The 22,222-nt window shown below is 38.4% G+C and overlaps 4 protein-coding genes across 4 annotated transcripts; all 4 read right to left on the bottom strand.

Annotated features, from left to right (window-relative positions):
* Window positions 1–146: 146 nt before the first annotated feature.
* LOC119999238 (secretory carrier-associated membrane protein 1-like) lies at window positions 147–5,516 on the bottom strand. Its single transcript, XM_038846710.1, has 12 exons — window positions 5,224–5,516; window positions 3,410–3,511; window positions 3,257–3,319; window positions 2,434–2,467; window positions 2,217–2,339; window positions 1,868–1,930; window positions 1,688–1,781; window positions 1,504–1,549; window positions 1,342–1,409; window positions 1,042–1,090; window positions 814–879; window positions 147–715 (listed from the first exon to the last, which is right to left on the bottom strand). Exons 1-12 carry the CDS (start codon window positions 5,275–5,277, stop codon window positions 629–631), a joined length of 849 nt encoding a protein of 282 aa, XP_038702638.1. The 5' UTR covers window positions 5,278–5,516; the 3' UTR covers window positions 147–628.
* A 3,476-nt stretch (window positions 5,517–8,992) lies between these two features.
* LOC120000847 lies at window positions 8,993–11,944 on the bottom strand. The gene is made up of 2 exons (XM_038849007.1): window positions 11,350–11,944; window positions 8,993–9,379 (listed from the first exon to the last, which is right to left on the bottom strand). The coding sequence occupies exons 1-2, from the start codon at window positions 11,635–11,637 to the stop codon at window positions 9,236–9,238; spliced, it is 432 nt and encodes a 143-aa protein (XP_038704935.1). The 5' UTR covers window positions 11,638–11,944; the 3' UTR covers window positions 8,993–9,235.
* A 2,421-nt stretch (window positions 11,945–14,365) lies between these two features.
* Window positions 14,366–16,815, bottom strand: LOC120000250 (indole-3-acetic acid-amido synthetase GH3.10). Its single transcript, XM_038848219.1, has 4 exons — window positions 16,353–16,815; window positions 16,107–16,208; window positions 15,186–16,009; window positions 14,366–15,115 (listed from the first exon to the last, which is right to left on the bottom strand). Exons 1-4 carry the CDS (start codon window positions 16,694–16,696, stop codon window positions 14,577–14,579), a joined length of 1,809 nt encoding a protein of 602 aa, XP_038704147.1. The 5' UTR covers window positions 16,697–16,815; the 3' UTR covers window positions 14,366–14,576.
* Window positions 16,816–21,208: 4,393 nt separating this feature from the next.
* On the bottom strand, window positions 21,209–21,800 carry LOC120000253 (putative cell wall protein). The gene has a single exon (XM_038848223.1). The coding sequence runs from the start codon at window positions 21,778–21,780 to the stop codon at window positions 21,403–21,405; it is 378 nt and encodes a 125-aa protein (XP_038704151.1). The 5' UTR covers window positions 21,781–21,800; the 3' UTR covers window positions 21,209–21,402.
* Between the last annotated feature and the right edge of the window lie 422 nt (window positions 21,801–22,222).

The following is a 22,222-nucleotide window of genomic DNA, read 5'->3' as shown; positions in this document are numbered from 1 at the left end:
ATATGTCGAGACTTCTATTGTTAAGGTCATATTTCGGATTTGTTGAGAATATTTCCTAGTCTCGTGAACTTTAAGCCCACTCCTAAGTAGGGATTAGGTTGAAAAATACCAATACTTCCATGTAGACTATTAACTAAAAACAAATGTCTCAATCATTGCCATGTACTCAACTCATCAGGGCAATTTATGGGGCGTTCTAAACAACACAATATTCTAAAAAAAAAAAAACTATAATACAATATGATGAACTCAAGCAACATCTATAATAACAAAGAAAACAGCATACCTAATCTAACTGGTTCTTTTGTTTATGAAAAGAGAGAAGGAAAACCTACGGGCAAAAAATATAAACAGGAGCATCCTGTGAAAGAAAACATGGGGAATCATATGCCAAGGTCTGCCTAAAGTAAGCCGCTGCCTAAGGCCACACCACTTAACATATCTATCCAACTTTTTCCATTCATCAAGAATGATGGTTTCATATTAGCAAGTGAACATATCAACAACACTGAAGAGTAAAAACAAGGGATCGATGGAATCCTCCAGTGATTGAAATTCGTCATGCCCCAGGAGAAATCCAAGTTCAAGTCCATCCACGTGTACATCTGTCCATTCCACATTAGACACGTCATAGTGCAGACATCATGGTCCTCGTAGCAGCCTCACGCTTAATCTCTGCAGCTTTGCCACTGCCTCGGAAGTACATGTAAACTTGCTGCAAAATGAAACGAATAGACCAAGAATTTTAGAAAGAAAAATTATGAAGCATTGAACCTGGAATGAATAATCAAAACTGTAACAAGATCACTGTACTTGAATAACCCAAATACTGAGCAGGGATTCAAGGCAGAACAGTCCAAATCCAATGAAGTAAAATATCTGCAAGAAGAGATAAAATTCTATAGTTTCAGACATTGGCAAGAATGGCCAATCAACATCAGATCATTTAGATAAATTGTATACAAAAAGTAGCTTCAAAACTTGTTAAAGTCCAGTTCGAATAAGGAGGCCAATCTATGGCCCTAAAACTTTTCAACTTACCCCAACCAATGCATTCTTGCTCAAAAGATCTATTGCAGGCAAAATACCCCTGTTCAAAAGATCAGGCCAAAAATCAGTAGAGTGAAAGATCGGACTCCAATAATAAATAAATAAATAACTTTCCAATAAAGTCATGGTTATCTAACAATAGAAGAAATAGGACATTTCATTCTCGTGATAGGACATTTCATTCTTCATGATATGACAGCTACTTTCTCCAGAAAGAATTCAGCAAAGTAAATTCGTAAGCTCATTGGTATCAATAAAATTTTCATGAATGCAGATGTCAAAGAAACTTACGCAAGGGATTTCCCCTTGAATATAATTGGAGGAGCGACTGCAGCAAGGATGCAAAAGCCAATATGAACCTGCATTGATACATTCATACATCAGAAACAAAAGTGAATATCTACAATTAATAAAAATCGAAATAATAAGGAAAAACAACCCAAATAAGATTACCAGGTAAATAAGGAAAAACAACCCAAATTTCAGAGCACTATCAGTCCTGTCGGAGAACATAGTTTTCATTAGTAAAGATAAAGCAGGTTTTGCAGAAAAAGCAAGAACCTCATATTGCATACTAATTCTGTTCAAGGGGCTGAGAACACAATTAAAAGTCCAGTTAGGATTGCCCAAATGATACCTCATTGCACGGTAAAGAGGGCGATACCACAACACATAAGCCCCTGGAACCCCTGATATAAAGTAGATGATAGCAAGAAACCATATCGTTGGACCTACGAGAGAAGACAGTTCAGACCAAAAATTTAGGAAAAATAATGATAGAACATGTGTTATGGATCTATACAACTTCACTACCAACCTTCTCCTTTGATCCAGGCCGTGGTCACTGCCACAATATTCCACAACAGACACAAGCACAAACCTGCACATCACCAATTTCAGAAATTCAAGTCGGTGTGATCATGAAAACTCTATGTTGTTCAACAAAGTAGATGGGATGCAGAGTTAAGAAAATCAACCCCAGCCTGACTAGTCCCCAACTACGAAAGAATCTATTCTTAAAATAAAACTTAAGTGTTAACATCAATTTGCTAACTTGTCAAATATTAATAATTAAAAGTTGAAGAGATTGTTACACTAAGTACAAAGTAAGCAGCAATAAGCATACAAAATATGACTTTCAAAACATAAGGCCGCAATTACCATACCCAGAAACGTAGTGAATGCAACATACTGCAGCCTCTGCAGATGGATTGGTATTTCATTTGCAATGTCATGATGGATAATGGGTAAAAATGGTGGCCAATTTTTCTCCTCTATGACAATTCCAGCTGTCAGAATAACACAATTTATAAACAAAATGAGAATATATTCTCATAATTGATCAAAGACAAAAGCAATACACATAAGAATTAGCAAATATACCTCGCGATATTGCATCTTCTCTCCGTTTTAATTCCTGCACCATACATTAATAATTACTTGGTATAAGGATAATTTGTCTAGAAGCAAAAAAGAAAAAGCAAATTTATTATCAACACAGCTACTAATAGAAGTTCAGATTTAGATTTGAAATTATAACTTTGTGATGACAACAGAAATCCTCATCCTTAGTGAGAGTGTGAGACTAATCCCCTGGAAGCATGTGCATTCCCTCTCAACGTATACACCAAGAAAATCCCATGTGACCGGCCTTAAGATCTTAGAATCTTGAGGATTTCCCAACTCGCATATCAATTCTTCTATCCTATGGGGATTACCTTTCCAAAATAAAAAATATAAACTTCTGATGAAATCAACAAGATACCTCTAGCACTAATCTTCATTTTTCCTCTGCTTAGCCAAATGTATGATTGAAGTAAAGCTAAATGAGTACGCATCTTCCATACATTCAATTACAAATATAATAAACATTAGATATAACAAGCATATTCCTGATATGAACCAAGTATCAATAGAAATGAAAAAATTATGTCATTGACTATCAATCCTAATGGGTTCTCAAATTATAAACCAGCCATCACTGAACCTACAAATCTACAGGAGCACAAGCAGCTCTCAATTATCTCAAGTCCTAACAAATAGACATGGATACAAACAAAGAGAAGCATAATATGAATCACAACTGAGCAAAAACACTTGATTCATACTCAATCATATCAACAATAACTTAATTTTATTATTCCGAAGTAGATTTCTACATTATTAAGCATCCATGTTTGCAAAAGAGAATGCCACTAGTAATCACCTGCTCCCTCTTCTTCAGTTCAGCCTCTTTAGCTTGGAGTTCCCTCTCTTTTGATTTAAAATCCTGGAGATTGAAAGAGAAAAGAGAAATCATACCAACCATCCATATACATATTATGAAAAAGAAAAAGAAAAAATAGTCTTCCTAGAGCACCTTCCCGCTATCAAGAGGAATATCAATTGTTGCACCACGATCATAAGGTTCAGGAGGCAGAGGTGAAAGCCTTGAGTTTGCAGGGGGAACACTTCCAGGATTCTAAAAATTATTTGAGAACTTAAAGTTAGAGACACAAAGTTAACAATCTAAGCATACGGAAAAAAAAAGTTCATAAGGAACAAAATTATACCAGTAATCTTTCATAAAGTATATACATGAAAGTCGAATTATTTTGATAATAGGCAACTAAGAGTTTGAAGATAAAAATATCCATCAGATAAATCCAAAAACGCAAGTTAATTTAGAAAGTAAGGGGCAAATATCTACTCTCAGAAAAGCCTGCAGTATCACTGGCATGTCATCCTACTCAGGTTACACAAATCAAATTTGTTTCCTATGTTCCAGTACTATACCTAAGACGCCGATTGTACAGTTATTGCCTCTTTATATAAAGAAGCTACTGATCAAAAGTGGAAAGAGAGAAACCCAAATTTCTAGGCAAGATTGAGATTTTTTTTCCACTCCTCTGAGAAATGTGGCCAAAGGAAGTCTTGGATTGGACTTCTACTCTTCTAGAGGCCACATTGAATATATGAAGAACATGTATGGCATCCAAGAAAGAACACTGCTTCCATGTTGCATCATCGTCTTAATTTCTGATCATGACATCAACTTCTCATACTCAACAAGAAAAAAAGATCACTAAACACTAGAACTTCCAAAAAACAATCACCACAAAGCCATGACTAACAAATCTTCCTGCAAAAACTGTAAAAATACCAATCCCAACTACAAAGAAACAAAAAAAATGATGGAAACAATGAAAGTAATACTACCTAAACAAAAACCCGACAATTCTAGTTCTACACAGTACGCACTAAGTAGTCCAAAATCCTTTCTTTTTTAATGCATCCAAAAACCTTTCGATTCCACTTCATAAAGTACAGGGATTAAAGAGATAGCAGGGAGGGAAAATTTACTGTCATATAAAAGGGACCTCCTACATAACTAGGGTGCCCTGACCCTTTTCCTTTACCCGCTTGATCCTGACATTAAGCAGGAAATTCCATTGTATAAAGATGAAGAACTATTGCTACTCCTCGTATATACAATTGCATATCCTGTACATGTCTCATGGCAAAATGAGGCATCATCGAAAACTTATCACTACATGAAAATTAAAACAAAAATTTATTCATTTCCATAGATTACTTTTCTATCAAGTGCAACTAGGAATATGAAAGCACAAATTATTGATGCATAATGTTCCAGCTGCATGTTATTAATTCAAAATCACCAACTACACCTTGCTTTCATAAGCGATCATGGATATTCAGCAATAAGCAGTTATCAAAATTTTAACCTACGATAGATGAAATAGCTTCAACAAACTTTATACCGTGCAACACTACCAGTTTTTTTTTTTCAAAAAAGAAAAAACAAACAGAAGTCACGCATACGATCCAAAGCAACTTACCCTCTCGATTTCCCATATTTGTCAGCAACAAATGTAGATTTTAAGTAAAAGATGAACAAAATTAAACAGCTATCAAAACCATGTTACAAGCACAATCAAGTACCAACCACCAACAACCTATTCAACCCCACATACACAACCCTTAATGTAACTTCTAAGGTCCAAAACACGAAACAGATCTAAGAATTCTGAGAAACAAACATTCAACATCAGATCACAAAGCAGATGAATATTAAGAAAAGTACCGTCAAATCACAAATCACAAATATGATATCTACAAAAGGTGCAAGTATACAATAACGTGTTTCTCAATAAAGATGGTTGCACAACTTACCGCGAACGGATTCACTTCTTCTTCCGCGAAAGGGTTGGATTCGTAGCGAGACATGGAGGCAAATCAATAGATCTAAATTCTGATGACGAAAACAAATGGCGTAGAGATCTAAAATAAGCGGATTTGAATACTGGATCGGGTGGAGAATTGAGAGCGTCAAAGACGATAAAGGTAAACGTTTTTAGGGCTTTGGAGAGAGAGGGGGAGAGAGGCCCTTAGTAATGGACGGCTTCTGTTCTGTTTTCCTATTGTTTGTAGGAAAACAGAATTAAGAAACAAAGAGCATTCGCGCGTGAAGAAAGAGGGAAAAGTCACCGAATAAGGAAACAGGCAAGCCATACTAACTCGCTGAGCGAACTCGGAATGTTATCAAATGACGAAACTAACCCCATACTTAAAAATAGCATATTTATAACAAACAGATTACGTATTTATTGTTTTGAATTGGGATTAACTGTCAGTCTCGCAGTAGAGCAAATGAGTTTGTTTGTTAATCCCTATTAAATAATGAAATCATTGTAAATTCCTTCACCAGTTGCCAGATAAATCCTGCCCACTGGTGTGTCTGTGCTTTTGTTACTTTAGAGCATAACTTTCAGTGACGAGCTGAAAGAAACATATGAAAGTATGAATGAAACAATGGGGTTGGGGAATTCCACTGTGACAGAGACATTGTTGTTCAATTTAATTGGGCCTGTTAATTGAGACACATGTTGGGCTTCAATTACTAATTATATTAGGGGGGTAACAGTGGGATAACCACTTCTCCTGGACCTCCGTGGATCTACAGTCTAATAGCGTCTCCTCTGATCTGAGGAGGCCGAGATGGGCCAAGTTTTGGGCTTTTAATCCAATAATCTCTCGGCCTTGGTGGAGCTACCAGTCCAATAATGTTCATTAATAAGCTGGTGATTTGGAATCAATTTATGCTTCAAATTTTACTAGCGATGACTTGTTATAGTGCTCTTACTTGATGCTGAATAGCAGGTGTGGAATTCTGCTCCTGAATTCAGAATTGTAAGAAGTTTTAGTGTTCTGTTGGAAGTCATAATTATAGCATTAGCTTCCCGGGCTGGCAGCTATTCCTTTCATTTCCAGGGGAGGATAAAAGTACAAACTGGCTTTTGTAAGGAGAAGATACCCTTTATAACAGTGGTCCATTCACCATTGTTTCTTGGTGGTCCATTCGCACCTAGTATTCTCAGCCTGGAAAGTGGTATACAAATGCAATGCCAATCAATGTCTATTGGGATTTTCATTTTATATCGACTCTGCTACTTTTGTTCTTTCTTCTGTTTTGGTTTTGTGGATGGATGCAATGATGGGTTTTACAATTTATAACAACTCACAATCACGCAGGGTGTCTGGTTAGTCCAAAACCTAGCCTCTTCAATGATAATGGTAAAGCAAGTCTAGGCTCCACTAATCGCAAAGTATGTCTTTCCCTTGTCTCTCTAATCTTAGCAAAGTGGGCTAAACCTTTAGAATAACCATGGATTGCAAATTCACATCTGAGTCTGGGCCCTTTGGAGGCTCCTAAACCGTTCTCATAACCTGGAAAGCTTAAAAGTAAATGCTTATACATACACTGCCATAATCACATCTCATATGTAAACCACTCAGCTCCAGATTATTTCTACCAGAAACTTCGCACCCCCCACACTATTGCACTAGTACGCTGACTTTTCTATAAATTTGGTTGTTTGTTGGCTTTTTTTGGCAAGAAAGATTTCTGACACTTCTATAAGTTTCATTGCACGCCAACAAAAGCTAAATACAGTACTAGCCTTGGCTAGTTGGTCCAGAATATCAATATCTCCGCCTCATTCACACAAAATATCAAACACTTTCCGTGCTATCTCCCACAATTTTAATAGCCGTTACAGTCTCCAAGATTTCAATTTTCAAACCCACCCACCAGTAGCACTGCTATTTTAGACCCATTTCCATTGACTCTTACCTCTAAATGGGTTGTTGTCTCAGCTCAAGCAATAGAGACCCACATCATCAAAATGCCTCAAACCACCGCCATCCTCCTTCAAAACCTCCTCCAACACCGCCCCAACTGGTGGAGGAAGAAAGTGTCAAAGAGGTCCTCTCTGAAACACCCGTCCCAAGACAACAAATTTGTGTTCCGAATCTACAACACAAATGCACCCAAACACCGTCACTCAAAGAATGCGAAATTGAAGTCAACGCAGGCTTGAGCAGCAAACAAGAAGAGGAAGACTCTCAAGCTCAAGTCTCTCAGTTCTCCGGGATGTGCAGTAGCATTAACAGCGACACGTTATCAATGGCAACAACGACAACAACTGTTACCACTGTCACGGAAAACAGAGAGGATGAGGCGATGAGTAAGAGAGTTAATAGATCTCCAATTAAGGTGCCCAGGAAGCGCCCACACACCGGCGAGCTTGGAGGGTATAGGGAAAGGGCAGCCAAATCTCCGGCGAGAAGAGGAAATCCGCCGGCGAGGAGTGGTCAGGTTGGTTCAAGGCCAGTTCGGGGAAGGGAATTATCTGGTCAGGGGAGGAACACTCAGCGTAGTGTCACATTGAGGTCCTCCGAAGTCAGGAGAGATTCCTGTGAGGGTCCAGGTAGGCGATCGAGGTCACCGGCTACCCGGAAGGCCAGTGAGGTGGGCCGGGGCGGTGGAGGAGGGAGTCCAATGAGAAGAGCAGGAAGAGCCGGAGGCATGAGATTAGTGGGTGCAGGTCTTGAAGTCGAGGATGTGAGTAAGCAGGAAGAAAACGGCCCCGTATTACCGAAACAGGGGAATGAGTCTCTTGATAACCCTCTGGTTTCCTTGGAATGTTTCATCTTTCTGTGAATTCTTCTTCATTAGTCATCTTTTTGAGCAATTTCTTCGGTTGGGTATCATTTTGTTTTGTTTCTGAAAGCTATGAATCAAAGATAAATATTAGTGCATATCTTCTTCAGAAACGCATGTAAATTGCCATGAAAATCTATGGCTTATCTTGGCTCTGGGTTGGTCTTCCATGAAAGGGCAAATTGCTATGGATTCGTTAATCACTGCTTTTAGTGCTCTAATTATGGCTTATCTTTAGCTGTTGTTGCATATTTTAATTTAATTTCCTCGTTTGGTTCAATTATGGAGATTTGTGGTAAAGGAAGTCTAGGGATATGGGATGGAAATGGTTCCTAATAAACAACACAGAGCATCTTCTTTTTCTCGTCTTTATGGGAATGCGACTGACTTTCCCTTTCTCGTTGTTGGTGTGATGGTTGATTGTACACATGCATAGACTTCTGTCTGGCATGGCAAATGGCGAGAGGCCCTCTTTTTCCTCTCATACCTTATCTTATACGAGTAGAAAAGACCCATCAATGTCTTGGCCTTTTCTTGCATGTACGAAAGGGCAGACCCATGTTTGGTGCTGCTCTTAATGCCTAAACTCTCTATTAAGCGAAAATGGGTCATCACCATTAGCCACAAAAGGTATGTGATTTCCATTGAGATCTTCTCCCTACCTTCTGCAATAGGAAAAAAGAACTGCAATATCTTCATTACCGAGGAAGTCATACATAATTGGAGGACCAAAAAGAAAAACTTCCAATCTTTCCCTTTGAGCCAACATTGTTGAGCATGAAAGCAGTGAACCGTAGCCCAAGCTTGACCTTTTAAGCTACTGAGGATAACTTAAAAAAACATTCAATCTTAATGCAGTCCCTAGTGTAACAAGTCAGAAGAGGAACATCCGGATCCACTGTGGAAGAAATCAATCACAAAGATAAATCGGGAGCAACGGAGCAGAAAATGAGGAAATTTTCATTTCACACAAGCATCATTCCAAGTAGGCAGCAAGCCATGACCAAAATGTTGTATACAGATCAACAAATGCTAATCATTGGCCTGCCATTTCACTGATAACATTCATATTAGGCATTGAAGAATCACAAATTGGAAGTCATACATACAAATAGGGAAAAACGGTGTTCTGGGTGGTCACTTCTTTTTCAGGTCAAAGGTTAGGCTACTCTCTTTGAATTGTTACAGAACGAAGGATCGGCTATGTTGATGAAATGGCTGTAACATACGCTCAGGAGGACAGGGCATAGGAGCAGCCTGTGCGATGAAGGTAGGAATTTCTTCTCCAGGCATCAAGACAGATACCCCATTTGCATAGATTGTCATCTGCAAAACAACATATGAGCGCCTATTAAACACAATGGATACACACTTGGGCATATACAAGCAGCCACATGAAAGCTAGACAGTTCATAACCACAGCAACACAAGAATGAACAAAAAATACGCAAAAATGTTATAGCCCTTCTTTTACTCTTCTAGTATTCAATGACGAGTTAGGATTCAGCCTATTTTATAACAGTCAAGAGAAGGTTTTGACGATCTTGAAAGAAATAACCAGAAAACTTAACATAAGTCAGTTGCTTGTCCAAACAGACACAAATGTGATTCCAAGTTCTTACCGATAGAAGCAGTTTTATCACTGAGAGTCTGAAACAATCAAGTAACAATGCTTCAAGAGGATAAAAGGAATGTGCATTTAGCATTATGTTCTCACAGCAAGAGTTACCACATACCGCAAGATGACATTTTCTAAATCATAACCAATTAATCATATGTATAGTCGTTTATCACGACAGTAAGGCCAGTATGGAATATGTCATACCTTAAACATATTATATGAAAGTATACTCAAATGAAAAATCTCTTTTTCCTGGACAAAATAGCTTGACTTCAGGTGAAGATGTTTTCAATAGAAATTGACTTGCATCAAAACAACAAATCCATGTTGAAACTTGATAATCTTGTCTAGCAATGCTTTGTTTCATTAAATGGCATGGGGCCAACCTTGGGATGGCAAGAATGGAAGTCCCACTGCCGGCCGATATTAATTTAAAGGTTTCTGGATTGCTTGGTTCGTAGAGAATCTTTAATAGTTTAATACTCTTTTTTCATGCTAAACCTAGTGAGTAGGAACACTAATATATACAAATGCATGAAGGAGCATTAACTTGGTGATGATAATTAATAATAAACTTCATGCACGACATCCATTGTGCTTGTAATGGTTTTAGCACTACAGTTCAAAGCTTTGCGTGGCAAATAAAATAGTCAGTAGAGTTTCTGGTTGGTCTATCAGGACAGACAAGACAAATTCACATGCCAGTGACATATGTGATGGACCCACTAGCCCTAACAAACTAGGATGGGAAAGCACACTTATCATCAAACTAATGTCTCTCCTATGGACAGTATAAATTTAGATGTAAATTTAAAACATAGAAACATATATTGGAAGTTGGTCAATAAAGGAAAAGGATAATTTTTTTGAAAAACTAAGACAAGCATTATAAATTCCTGCACTATTGACCACTATATATGTATAGAGCAAAGTCATTCTTCATACTATGCATGCTCACCAAAAAGTTAACAAAGAAGAGGTCATGTTGGGAACAGGAAGCAATGTTATCATTTATGACTTATGAGAAATGGTAAAAGAGAAACTACTTGGAGTCATAACTTTCGGTGATATATATAATACCCAAAAATGCATTAGAATAATGATGAATGTTATCCCAAGTTCCTAGTTATATTCAATGATAATGATGAATCCAATAATTTATATTTGCTTGTTCTTCAATCAAGCCATTATTCTTCAATCGGCTTGTGTTTAACTATCCCAACGACCAACTGAAATATACTAGCACTTCATAACATTCACAGGAAAATGTAGTCATTTTAGGATAACATTGCTACTATCACGAACGGATTCACCCAAATTCAGTCTGCTTTACAAACAGGTTCAGGAATTTCACAACATACATATCGAAATATATGAAAAACTCCATCAATTAAAGGAATTAGTTTTGAAATATTAAGCAAGAAACGTCTAAAGAAGGTATGAATTGGATGATCGGGCATGGATTCCAATCATACCTCTAAAAGGGTCTCTGTCGTCATCGGAAATAAAAAGAAAGCAAACCAAACAGTTTCTCATGGAAAAATGCGTTTACAATCCAAACGGAAAAAAAAAGCACAAAAAGATTAGAAAAATGAAGTCTGGACTTTGCATTTGATCAATACGTTTATTTAAGAGCCAAAGCAATGTAAGTAACAGAGTCAGGCAGAGAGATTACTTTGGGCGATGGACAACTAATCTTGCGATTGAACACCATTTGTGCCTCCACATCGGAGCGAGTGGTACTGCCACCGGAGGGCAACGATGTTGGCCTGAGAAACCTCTCGAAAATGGCCATGATAAGGAACATTGATACGAGAATAGCAGTAGCCACAAACCCAAACGAAACAGCATTCATCGAGTCATCGAAACGCCTCCAATGCTGATCTTCTCTCTCCAAATTCAAAGGAGCTACTGACACTGTTGGTTGTGCCACTGCTTTCCAACTATATGCATCACTACCCATGATAACCCAACACTAAAGATCCAAAATTTTCTATTTATCATCACCAATTAAGCAAGACAAGTAGTCAGGGAAGAAAAATAATGCAACCCAGTAAACTTCTTGTTCAAGGTGTAAAGATCCCAGCCTCCCAGGACTGGCATAGACAGAGAGTTTCACGTGGGTCTCGACGATCAGAGCTTTTAAGTTCTAATTAGGCTAATGTTTGACATTAGAGAAAGAAAGAGGGAGAGCTTCGAGGTTTGAGTTTTGGAGCTTGAAAAGCCTGTAAAGTAGCCTTCTTTTCTTCTGGTTTTCATCTTGAGTTTTGTTCTTTTTTGGCATGCCGTATTTAAACGCATTGTGGTATACACTATAAAGTATAAAGGATCATGAAACGACACCGTTACAATCTGAACCGGAGGAGACCGGAGACGCGTCGCAGGTTCTGTTGTGGTCCCTTCCCGAATCACTATCACCTCGCGTGTCACAGATCCCCAAGGTTTTGTAGTTCAATAGGTCTATCACAACCGTTGATTCTTCGTTTACTATGCACGCTTGATATCAAAGCACGTGGCAGAGTGGGTGTGATGCAGATGTGGGGTCCTGATCCTCAGGCTCACAAGCGGCCCGTGCAAATTTGGGCTTTCACGTGAAGAACCATTAAATAATAAATAATTCATTTCTTTTGCCTGTCACATCCTTCTCTTCTTTTTAATTCCTGGGCTGGGCCTCACTTTGGAAAATAAAGAAGCTGGCCCAGAAAGTGTGGCCGAATGACGGGGCTTATGCAAGGGCAAAAAGGAAAGCCCATGGGCCATACTGTTTCTCATCAGGCCGACCTCCGCATCACACGAGGCTCGTCAAAACTTAGTGGGCTGAACCAAAAGAAACTAGGGAAGAATATGCAAAACCTAATGGCCCAACAGGCCTGTACAGGAAACAAGCCTGAGCTCAACCAGATTTTAAATCGCACATACTGGGTCCAAAAAAAGGATGTTGCGAGGTTGGTCTGAAGATTTTCCATGGCCCCTCTGCTTCCCATTTTTATCATCCCATACAAATTGATGTTTATTGTACTGTTCCTATCATTAATGATCCATTAATATTGTTTGTCTTGTATTATGTCCGATATTTCTAATTGCATCTGCGATTCAATTGTCTTGTTCTGCACATTGTGAGGTTATAACGTAACGGCATATACATACACAGATATATGTGTGTGTATATATATATACATTTAAGCAATAATGCTAGTAGCTCTAGGTGGTCCAATAGTTGAACAAAGAATTCACTGTCTCTATTCTATTGTGATCACATGTACATGATATGCTGCGCCCCAGTTAGTGTCTGGGTAATGGAACGTGATGTCATGTAGTGAGAAAATCGTACTCTTCACCAAGAAAATTGTACCTTCAACCACCTATAGGTTAGAGGTAGATCGGACCCCAAAGCTTAGCTATTGTTTGCTTCAATTATTTTCTAACGAGGGTAGCAAGATTTTGCCCGATTATCTATTTCTCTCACCTCAGGTGTAGTAATGATAGAGATTCTAACAATTGATATATCAGTTATTATAGTTGTTAAGTTGTACACATAAGTTTTTTGTGCATCATATGACACATGTGAAACCCACGAATTCACTTGAATCTTGCCATACAACTCAACAAGATACCAACTAGTGAGATTTTTATGCATGTACTCTAAGTTGACCCAAAGAAAATAGAAGACTAAGTGGATTTCAAACTACAACCTCCTGGTTTTTTTGTGAAAGGTTTATCGTACATAGCTTGTCACATCTCACATGCAGGAAGATTGCATAGTCGGTGGGTTTTCAGATTGTGTTGCGATTTCCATGATTAGAATAGCTAGCAAGGTCAATATATAACATATCAGGCGCAGATGTTCTTGACTGGCTGGCCGACCATCAATCAATGGTGTCTTCGTCAATGGGGAAAAAAAAAATACTAATAAGCAAGCAAGAAACATATGGCCATTTATGTCGAATAGAATTAATTGTTGGCTTGGATTTCCGAATATTTAATTTAATGCATGTGAAGTGAACTCCAACTATAATGGTTTAGTTCTATATATATTTAAAGAGTGAAAAAGTGTTCAAGGTTTTGCTAGAAATTCACTTCCTGTGTTGTTAACAAATTAACAAGTACTCTATTCTATAGAAGTTAGTGTATATTAACTTCACACTTGGAAACTGTAGAGGCAGAGGGGGAGCTTTTCTCCATATCTGCTGGATAATAGCCTATATAAAACTAAATGGTTGTCAGTGACAACAGTGTGATGCAGGTTGTAGCTCAGCGACAGCCGGGCCTCTGGTTCCTCCTTAATCAATCAAATGACCAATGTCACATGCTTCCACTATAACCCACATTATCTCATACTACACTTATAAACATGTTGTCAAAACACGTAATAACGCCGGGAGTGAGAGCTGAATTTGCGACGTAGATAAGGCGACTGAACCAATTGAGTTGGACTTGCGAACAACGCAACGCCGAGAGGTTGGAAGGAGAACGAGTTGGAGAAAATAAATATGAAACTGCTGGGCGTATTAGTTGAACTTATGGCCTTCTGTGTCTATAAAGAATTATCATTGTCAACTTCATCATCCCAAACAATCCAATTGCATCAAAGAATAACAAGTGAATTGACTTGTGATTAGTTACATGAGCATCAATGATCAAGGATATTTATAATTTCTCAAATATCAACTATATGTATGGTGCCCAGATAGTGATACTAATTTCCATATCACATAACTAGAGTCCAAGTATAATTGACAAAGAAATGCACATGCTTTCAATTTCATAATTCCCCTTTCCTAATAAAAAAGTTAAGCATATCAAACATTATTGGCAATGCTAGTCTAAACTCAGAATAAACTTCTAATGTAACAGACCAATATAAAACAAAATCTAGCTTTTAGTTTTCTTCTTTTATTGTTGTCAAGAATAAGCTGTGCTGTGGAATCTCTTAATGGTGCAGAGATTGAGAATTTTCAACAGGACTTGGTTTCTAGTACACCTTGGTGTCTTGAATTGGCTCAAAGCAGCTCCATTTCCAACAAAATGCTCCAAAATCTTCTTGAATGTCCCTCTCTCCACAATACACAGCTCCAATGGTCCAATTGAATTAGTTCTCCTTGACACCACATACCCATGATCAACAAATGAAGCATCCATTTCCCTGCAACACTCCCCAAGCACCTTCTCTTCCACTTCTCCCTTAATTTCCCAGTAAATAATGTAGTGTCCAGGATGGTTTACTATGTCTGCATGGCTGGTAAAATCTATCAACTCTGCTCTGGCATTGCTCGTCAGTACTTGAGACCCTTTCTCCACTACTAATTGGAGATCTCTCTCTGTGTTCTTGTCTATGTTTACTGTTAATATTAGCTTTCTCCTGCATATGAAATTCAGTTTTGGGGTCTTGTTGTGGAAACCTGCCACTTCCACTACATCTCCTAATCTGCATCTGTATAGACCTGCAAATCATCAAAATTTTCTGTTAGATAAAAGCAAATAAAATCAAAATTGAAGGAGTTTTGTTGTTACCTGTGAAAGTGGTGAGGACAATTTCATACTCTTGACCAACTTTGACTTGGGAGAGAGGCACAGGCTCATCTTCTAAGAAGTCATCAATGGCTACAGTGCTGGAATCCTGTTTTTGTCTATATAATGGTATAAACTCATAATAAGAAAAAGTGGGTACGACTGCAAATGTTACATTCTCTGGAGGCAAAGAGGGATCCACATTGACACCAATCCAACTCTCAGTGGATCCATAGTCGGCACTCACCAGTGGTAACTCCCCACTATAGTGTCTCAATTTCTTCAAATATGGTTGCATTGACCCTGTCATTATTGAATACACATACTTGGCATTAGGCCATAATTTTGGTATCAATCCAACCCAATCCACCTTCTCCAGTTCCACGCAGATTTCCTCGATTCTCGAAGCCAAATCCGGGTTCGGAAACACAATTTCCATGACAGCTTTTCTCGTACTGGGTTGAGTGATTCTTGTACTAAGTGTACCTTCTCTAATGTCATTGCAAATCTCTTTCCACAGCTCTTCAAATGATGTGAATGCTTGGACTATGCTGTAAGCAAAAGTGGAGGTAATGAACTCAACTTGGTCAGAGTAAAAAAAGCCTAATAGGAGGTGACAATATGTGGACTGATCATAGTCTCCACAAGAAATGACTTCTCTTGGGCTACAAGTGAATGACTTTGTCTTAGCTTGCTTAATCTTGAACTCTTCACTTGCATAATAGTGTGTTGTGGCTGTTCCTACTGTTAAGCCTCCTTTTGTTTTGTACTGTTTGCTGCTGTAGATAAATTCAAGAATCCTCCCACCTTCCCTTATTGGATACATCCTATCACGTCAATTCAAATCAAAGGTACATTAAATAACTGGAACTATTTAAGCAAACCAGCTGATTTGAGAGTTAATGGAGTTAATATCATTAGAACCTTGATCTATAAGCTGCTGCCAACCTAAAAACCTCAAGAGTTGTCTGTGAGCTATGGCTGGTAAATGGTACAAACTTCTGTCTTCCATCTGTGGTTCCAGAACTACCCAAAACATTCACAATGAACGACATCAAGAGAAAAGAAAAACCCAAGAAAGTTTGATTATTTCCTGAATTGATAGTAAAGTTAATCAACTTTATAGGGCATTAGAACAGTGAAAAGAAAAGACTAGTGAAACTGACTAACCTTAAAGATAGAGTTGTTATAGGTTGTTGAGAAAGTATAGGAGCAGTATCCCCATCTGCGATTCTCTGAATGTGAGGCTCCAAATCACCATGAGAGACTAAGGGTACCAACTTCGTGAACAGAGATTCAAAATCGGCAGATGAATTCAACTCTTGAATGTCAATACTGTCCCCTAACCATTTCTTGAGATACTCCACACCCCAGTTAAGCTCAAGAATCCAGCGAAGAGTCTGCGTTTGGACTTGGCCGGCGTTCTCCGATACGGCCTCGAACCAACCAATGACATCTTGAGAGTCATGGTGATGGCTTCCATTGTTAATTTTGGTACTCTTCATCATTTCCATGGATTATTGGGTGGTACTGGTACTACTTTAGAGATGGTAGGGAATAGTGGTTTTAATTTATGTGGGGGGACTAGCTAGGCACTCTCATAGTGAGATTGAGTGAATCCACCAGTCCCAGACACAGCCTTAAAATATCCTGTGTATTGTCTTTCTTGAATGCGAGACATGAAAACAATGGCCGTCTGATTTTTTTTCTTCTATAGATGCACGTATTAGTCCCATGGACCATTTTACACTGTAGGTAGGACCCTATTTATAAAAGGTAACCTTCTTTTCTTTTTTATGGGCGAGGCTCAATCAAGGCATTAAGCCATTAACAATCATACTTTAGAATATGGATTTTTTTTTTTTTTAGATTTGTATACATGGAGTCAGTGTTGGCCCATATTTTGTGAATAGGTCCAGAACAGTAGGTCGATGAGGTGCAAGGCTGTGAGCCTTTTAACTTAGAGATGGGCTCGGTGTTGGCCCACATTGTTGAACAGGTATTTTCCTCTGATGATGTTGAAATTGAAGATTAGCGATAAAGTTTCTAGTCGATTGATTGATCGTATTGTTCATAATCTTATGAGGAGATCGAGATGATAGTTGATTCAGATCGAATTGAGAAAGAAAATTAAAGATTGAAAGAAAATAATCTTGTTTTATTTGTGGTTATAATTCCACCAAAAAAGATTACAATCGATAATCTTCAGAACAATGTTCTCGTTTTATTCTGCGAGCAATGTTACTGACGCCAAAAATCGTTCCACCTTTTAACCTCTAAAACATATGGATAAAGGTTAAAATGGGGGTAAGAAATTTGGGGGAGGAACATTTTTTCTTATTCTAGATAAATATTATATATGTTTCTGTGACAAAAGGAATTGGGATTAGGTTATGGTGGGTGGTGGTTCTTCTATGATAGTTTTTAGTGTTTTTTCCTTGGCCTTAACCTCCCCTGCAGCGATTCTCCTTTTCACATCCTCTTTGGTATTCATTACCAGGCTTGTCCCTGCACATCTCTGGGTGTAGTGGGCCACATCCTGGAGCCGCACCCCTTCCAAGAGCTGGATTCCCGATATATTCTGCACCGGCTTCTTGAACAAAAATTGCAAATACTAGAACCATGCATATGAGGCCTATGGCAACAATTCCTTTAGAGCTAGCCATCCTGAGAAAATGATCGATCGAGGTTTCTTTGCTTTGGTAGATGAAAAAGGGAAAACGATGGTTCAAAAAAGACCAATTGGAGTAGTTTATATAGAGATACAGTTGCTATAATTAGGACCAAAATTTTTGTTGACCTCAGCTTAATCTGGACTGGTTGAAGCATTTCTTGCGCTCCTGTAATTTTTAGGAACCTCAAATGCTAGACTAGTGTAATAGCGTGAGAATCGGTCAATTACCTACATTGTTCATTTTTAGCTACAATTTCAAGATACTATTCATAGAAACACTACACAATTGAATGCGCTACTGTTAGGAAATAAGGATCGGAGGTGAACTCACGTTACATAGGCTTAAATGGACTTCTTGGATACATATGAAAAGTTATCGGAATTATGGATAATTATGAATACCAAAATTATAAACACATATCATTTTGGAAAAGCTATTCATTGTTCTTTTTTATTATTAGTAGTATATATTGTATTTTTTTCATTATATTCGTGACGTGGCCTGGAGACAGTATACCCATAAGCCTAGGTACGTAAGACACAACCTAATCAATGGTGACTTATGTAGTTATGTTAACTCAAAAGCTATAAATAATCAATGGTTTGGGTCTTTCCTCATTGCATTTAAAGTGTTGTAAAATAGGCCCTCCGCAAAGAATTAGACAATAGAGCAATAAACATAGAACACTCAAAGCAGAGAGAGAAAAAGAAAAAGAATAAGAAGAACACATGTTTATGTGTTTCGGTCAAGAAAACCTATGTCCATGAAGTCTACGACTCTACGGCTGTTTTCAATATAATAATTTCAGTGGTACAATTCGACTAGGGTTTTCCCCTACTATACCAACTACCTAGATACCCGAAAAATATAAATTTTCCTATAATAAAAAAAAAACCAATCCACATTGATACTTAGTACCCTTTCGCAAAACTTCTCATTTCCTTAGAGTTTTTAGGTATAAACTAATTCTTTTAATTTTGGGATGACTTGGCGTAGACCCATATTCATGAATGGGTCAAGAGCAGAGGATCCAACATGATGTGAGCCTCTTCACTTTGAGATGGGCTCAGTGTTGGCCCATATTATGGAATAGGTCCAGAACATACATCCATCAGGTTGTGAGCCTTTTGAGTCTTAACTTTGAGACGGGCTTGGTGTTGGCCCATATTATTGAATAGGCCCAGAATTGTAAATGCATCAGAATGCTAGCCTTTCCCCTTTGACATGGGCTTGGTGTTGGACAGCGTTGTCGAATTGGCGCAGTAGGGATAGAACAGTGAAATATTAGGATGTGGGTTTTTTCACTTTGAGATGGGCTAGGCTGGCCCATATTAATAAATACGCCCATAATTGCAATACCATCAGGATGTGAGCCTTTTCACTTTGAGACGAGCTTGGTTTTGGCATATTTGAGCGCTCTACAATTCCCTGAAATCTACAATTAACATTTAATGGTGAAAAAAAAAGTCAAATAAATTTTAAAATTGAAAAAAACAAAAGTGTAATATGACGTGACACACCTCATAAACCATTGAATTAAAATTGTAAACTTTCAAATTCTAATCAAGTTACAGAATCTCCAGATCCGTCATGAAACAACCGAATTAAGACGATTCATTTCGAGTCAACAAAGAAGTTTGCTTGAGGTTGCAATTTGCACGCTCATAAATAATTAACATTGATGAGCTGATAAATACATTTGATAAATAATATTGTTTTATTCGTGACAAAAAAAAATACAATTGATAATCTTCATACCAATCTTCTCGTTTTGTTCTACGGGCAATGTTATCGACCCCCAAAAACCGTTCCCCCTTTTAAGCTCTAATACATATGGATAGGGGTTAAAATGGGGGTAAGAAATTTAGGGAGGAACATTTTTCTTATTTTAGATATATATATATGTTTCTGTGACAAAAATAATTGGGATTAGGGTTATGGTGGGTGGTGGTTCTTCTATGATAGTTTTTAGTGTTGTTTCCTTGGCCTTAACCTCCCCTGCAGCGATTCTCCTTTTCACATCCTCTTTGGTATTCATTACCAGGCTTGTCCCTGCACATCTCTGGGTGCAGTGGGCCACATCCTGGAGCCGCACCCTTTCCAAGAGCTGGATTCCCGATATATTCTGCACCGGCTTCTTGAACAAAAATTGCAAATACGAGAACCATGCTTATGAGGCCTATGGCAACAATTCCTTTAGAGCTAGCCATCCTGAGATACTGATCGATCGAGGTTTCTTTGCTTTGGTAGATGAAAAAGGGAAATGATGGTTCAAACAAGGACCAATTGGAGTAGTTTTATACAGAGATACAAATGGCTATAATTAGGAACAAAATTTGTGTAGACCTCAGGTTAATCTGGACTGGTTGAGGCATTTCTTGCGCTCCGGTAATTTTTAGGAACCTCAAATGCTAGACTAGTGTAGTGGCGTGAGAATCGGTCAAAGCCTTCAATTACATACGTTCTTCATTTTCAGCCAGAATTTCAAGACACTATTAATAGAAACGTTAGACAATTGAATGCGCTACTATTACTAATTATGGATCCAGGATGAGCCCACATTATATTGGTATAGGAAGAGTTTTTGGATATAAGTGGATGATGACACATCTTAATTCCAAAGTTTGGGTCCGTCCACATTGCATACAAAGTCACTCGCACACATATCTCATAATGTTTTCCCACACATGCCTAAAGTTGATATGGGAGTAGGAAGTGAAAAATAATGTTTTGTCATATCAAACATTAAACAAAACCAATACTAGGAAACTAAATATGTTCATCAAATGAGTGTGATGAAGATTGAGGACCTAAAGTGTCTTAGGTAAAGACAACAACTCGAAAACATATTGTTCGTTCTGGGCCTAAGGGCAGTACGATTTTATTCTTAAAAAGTCCCACTTGATTGAGAACGATCGAATCTTGACTTATAAATTATATCGGTGGCTCACACCTGATCAACGTGGGATCACTGTCCATTTCTCATGAAAAACTAGCTTCAGAAGAAGTCCAATAGCTTTTTCTGTGACACTCAGTTTAAGAGAGTTCAGTTTTGGGTAAGATTTAGTTGTTCGCATTACGCCTGCAGTGAAAAAATTAGTCTCATTTACCGACATGAGATGGTAGTGTTTTTCTGATTTGAGTCTTTGGACCACTGTTAGGTGAAGATAGAGTTGGAAGTAGTGGGTGTTTTGTCTCTATAACTGATAGCTTTGTTTTTCATTCTGTTGCAATCATTGAACAATGAGAATGATTGCAAGCGTTCTACGTTGCAGTCAATAGACAATGTACGTTAAACTCTCTGCAACAGAGTGTACGGCGAGGATCTGAAACTGGATGCAATTGCAGACCTAGGAAATCAGACATGTATAACAGCTTTTACACGTCTTTAAGAAAGGAAGGTGGAAGCACCTTGTGTTTTACTACATCTTTAAAGCGGGAACCTTTGATAGATTGAGATCAGTACAAGACTTTAAACCAGACTAGAAACTAGAGACACAGGCATAAGCACAACACCCCTTGTAATCTGGCGGCACCATTATTAATCATAGCAGCAATGCGTGCTTAAGGATTAGCAGGTGGTGCATCCCAGAGCTTCCAGGAGTGGGAACCTCAAATCCAGGATTTGGCACAAACGTATCATCTCCGCCTGGAATATGACTTGGTGGTGATCCTGTGCCTCCGATGCCACCGGTGTATGGATCGTAAGGAGAAACCCTATATGCTGGTGGTATAATCACCCGTCCAATGCCAGGAATCAGCACGCTGTTATCAGACTTGATCAACCATTCAGGCTGCTTCACGTCCACGCCTTTGTTAGAGCTTTTCGGAACATTGCATCCTGCAGCTTGGCTAGTAGTTGCAAGCAGGATGTTAAATGCGCAGAGGAGAGCAAAGAGTGAATACATGATTCTATAAGCCATTGCTAGAGAACAGTTCAAGTGTGGAATAGGTGTTTTGGGATTGCATAAGAGTGGAAGTGTGTTGGGTTTCTTATAGTGTACATTCTCATTTGAGTTGGGTGAACTCTTGGAGTTGGTAATGAGTTAGTGAGCGTTCATCTGCTAGTCACATCAGATTGTGTAGCAGCAAATGCAGGGTGTGAATGTGATAGAGAAAGGCCGCTTCCTTCACTAACAATATTTTGTCCGCTTTAGTTCTTTGACCAGCATGAATTCGTCTACCGGCTCATGTTGGGCTTAGGAGACCCGGTCCAACGACCAATTTCCTATGGGTCGCTCCGAATACTAAATAAATAATAGAGAAATGTCACCCTCCTTGACTAATGACATTTTGTCTTTGAGCTCATAGCCCGCATAGTTTGTCCTCCCAAAGAGGGTCCATACTATGCCTGGAAGACCCCGA

The sequence above is a fragment of the Tripterygium wilfordii genome, chromosome 6, assembly GCF_013401445.1.
Source record: "Tripterygium wilfordii isolate XIE 37 chromosome 6, ASM1340144v1, whole genome shotgun sequence".
Classification (NCBI taxonomy): Eukaryota; Viridiplantae; Streptophyta; class Magnoliopsida; order Celastrales; family Celastraceae; genus Tripterygium; species Tripterygium wilfordii.
Note: the sequence above shows the minus strand (reverse complement) of the source record. Positions and strands in the feature narration are given on the sequence as shown.

Excerpts from the sequence above, each read along its gene's own strand:
- LOC120000253 (XM_038848223.1), bottom strand. The coding sequence starts at position 21,780 with ATGGCTTATAGAATCATGTATTCACTCTTTGCTCTCCTCTGCGCATTT.
- LOC120000250 (XM_038848219.1), bottom strand. The coding sequence starts at position 16,696 with ATGGAAATGATGAAGAGTACCAAAATTAACAATGGAAGCCATCACCAT. Across the intron at positions 16,209-16,352 it reads ATAACAACTCTATCTTTAAG|TTCTGGAACCACAGATGGAA; the intron begins GTTAGTCAGTTT and ends TGTTTTGGGTAG. Across the intron at positions 16,010-16,106 it reads GCAGCAGCTTATAGATCAAG|GATGTATCCAATAAGGGAAG; the intron begins GTTCTAATGATA and ends TTGACGTGATAG.
- LOC120000847 (XM_038849007.1), bottom strand. The coding sequence starts at position 11,637 with ATGGGTAGTGATGCATATAGTTGGAAAGCAGTGGCACAACCAACAGTG. Across the intron at positions 9,380-11,349 it reads TTAGTTGTCCATCGCCCAAA|ATGACAATCTATGCAAATGG; the intron begins GTAATCTCTCTG and ends GTTGTTTTGCAG.
- LOC119999238 (XM_038846710.1), bottom strand. The coding sequence starts at position 5,277 with ATGTCTCGCTACGAATCCAACCCTTTCGCGGAAGAAGAAGTGAATCCG. Across the intron at positions 1,782-1,867 it reads GGCCTGGATCAAAGGAGAAG|GTCCAACGATATGGTTTCTT; the intron begins GTTGGTAGTGAA and ends CTTCTCTCGTAG. Across the intron at positions 880-1,041 it reads GCAAGAATGCATTGGTTGGG|ATATTTTACTTCATTGGATT; the intron begins GTAAGTTGAAAA and ends CTCTTCTTGCAG.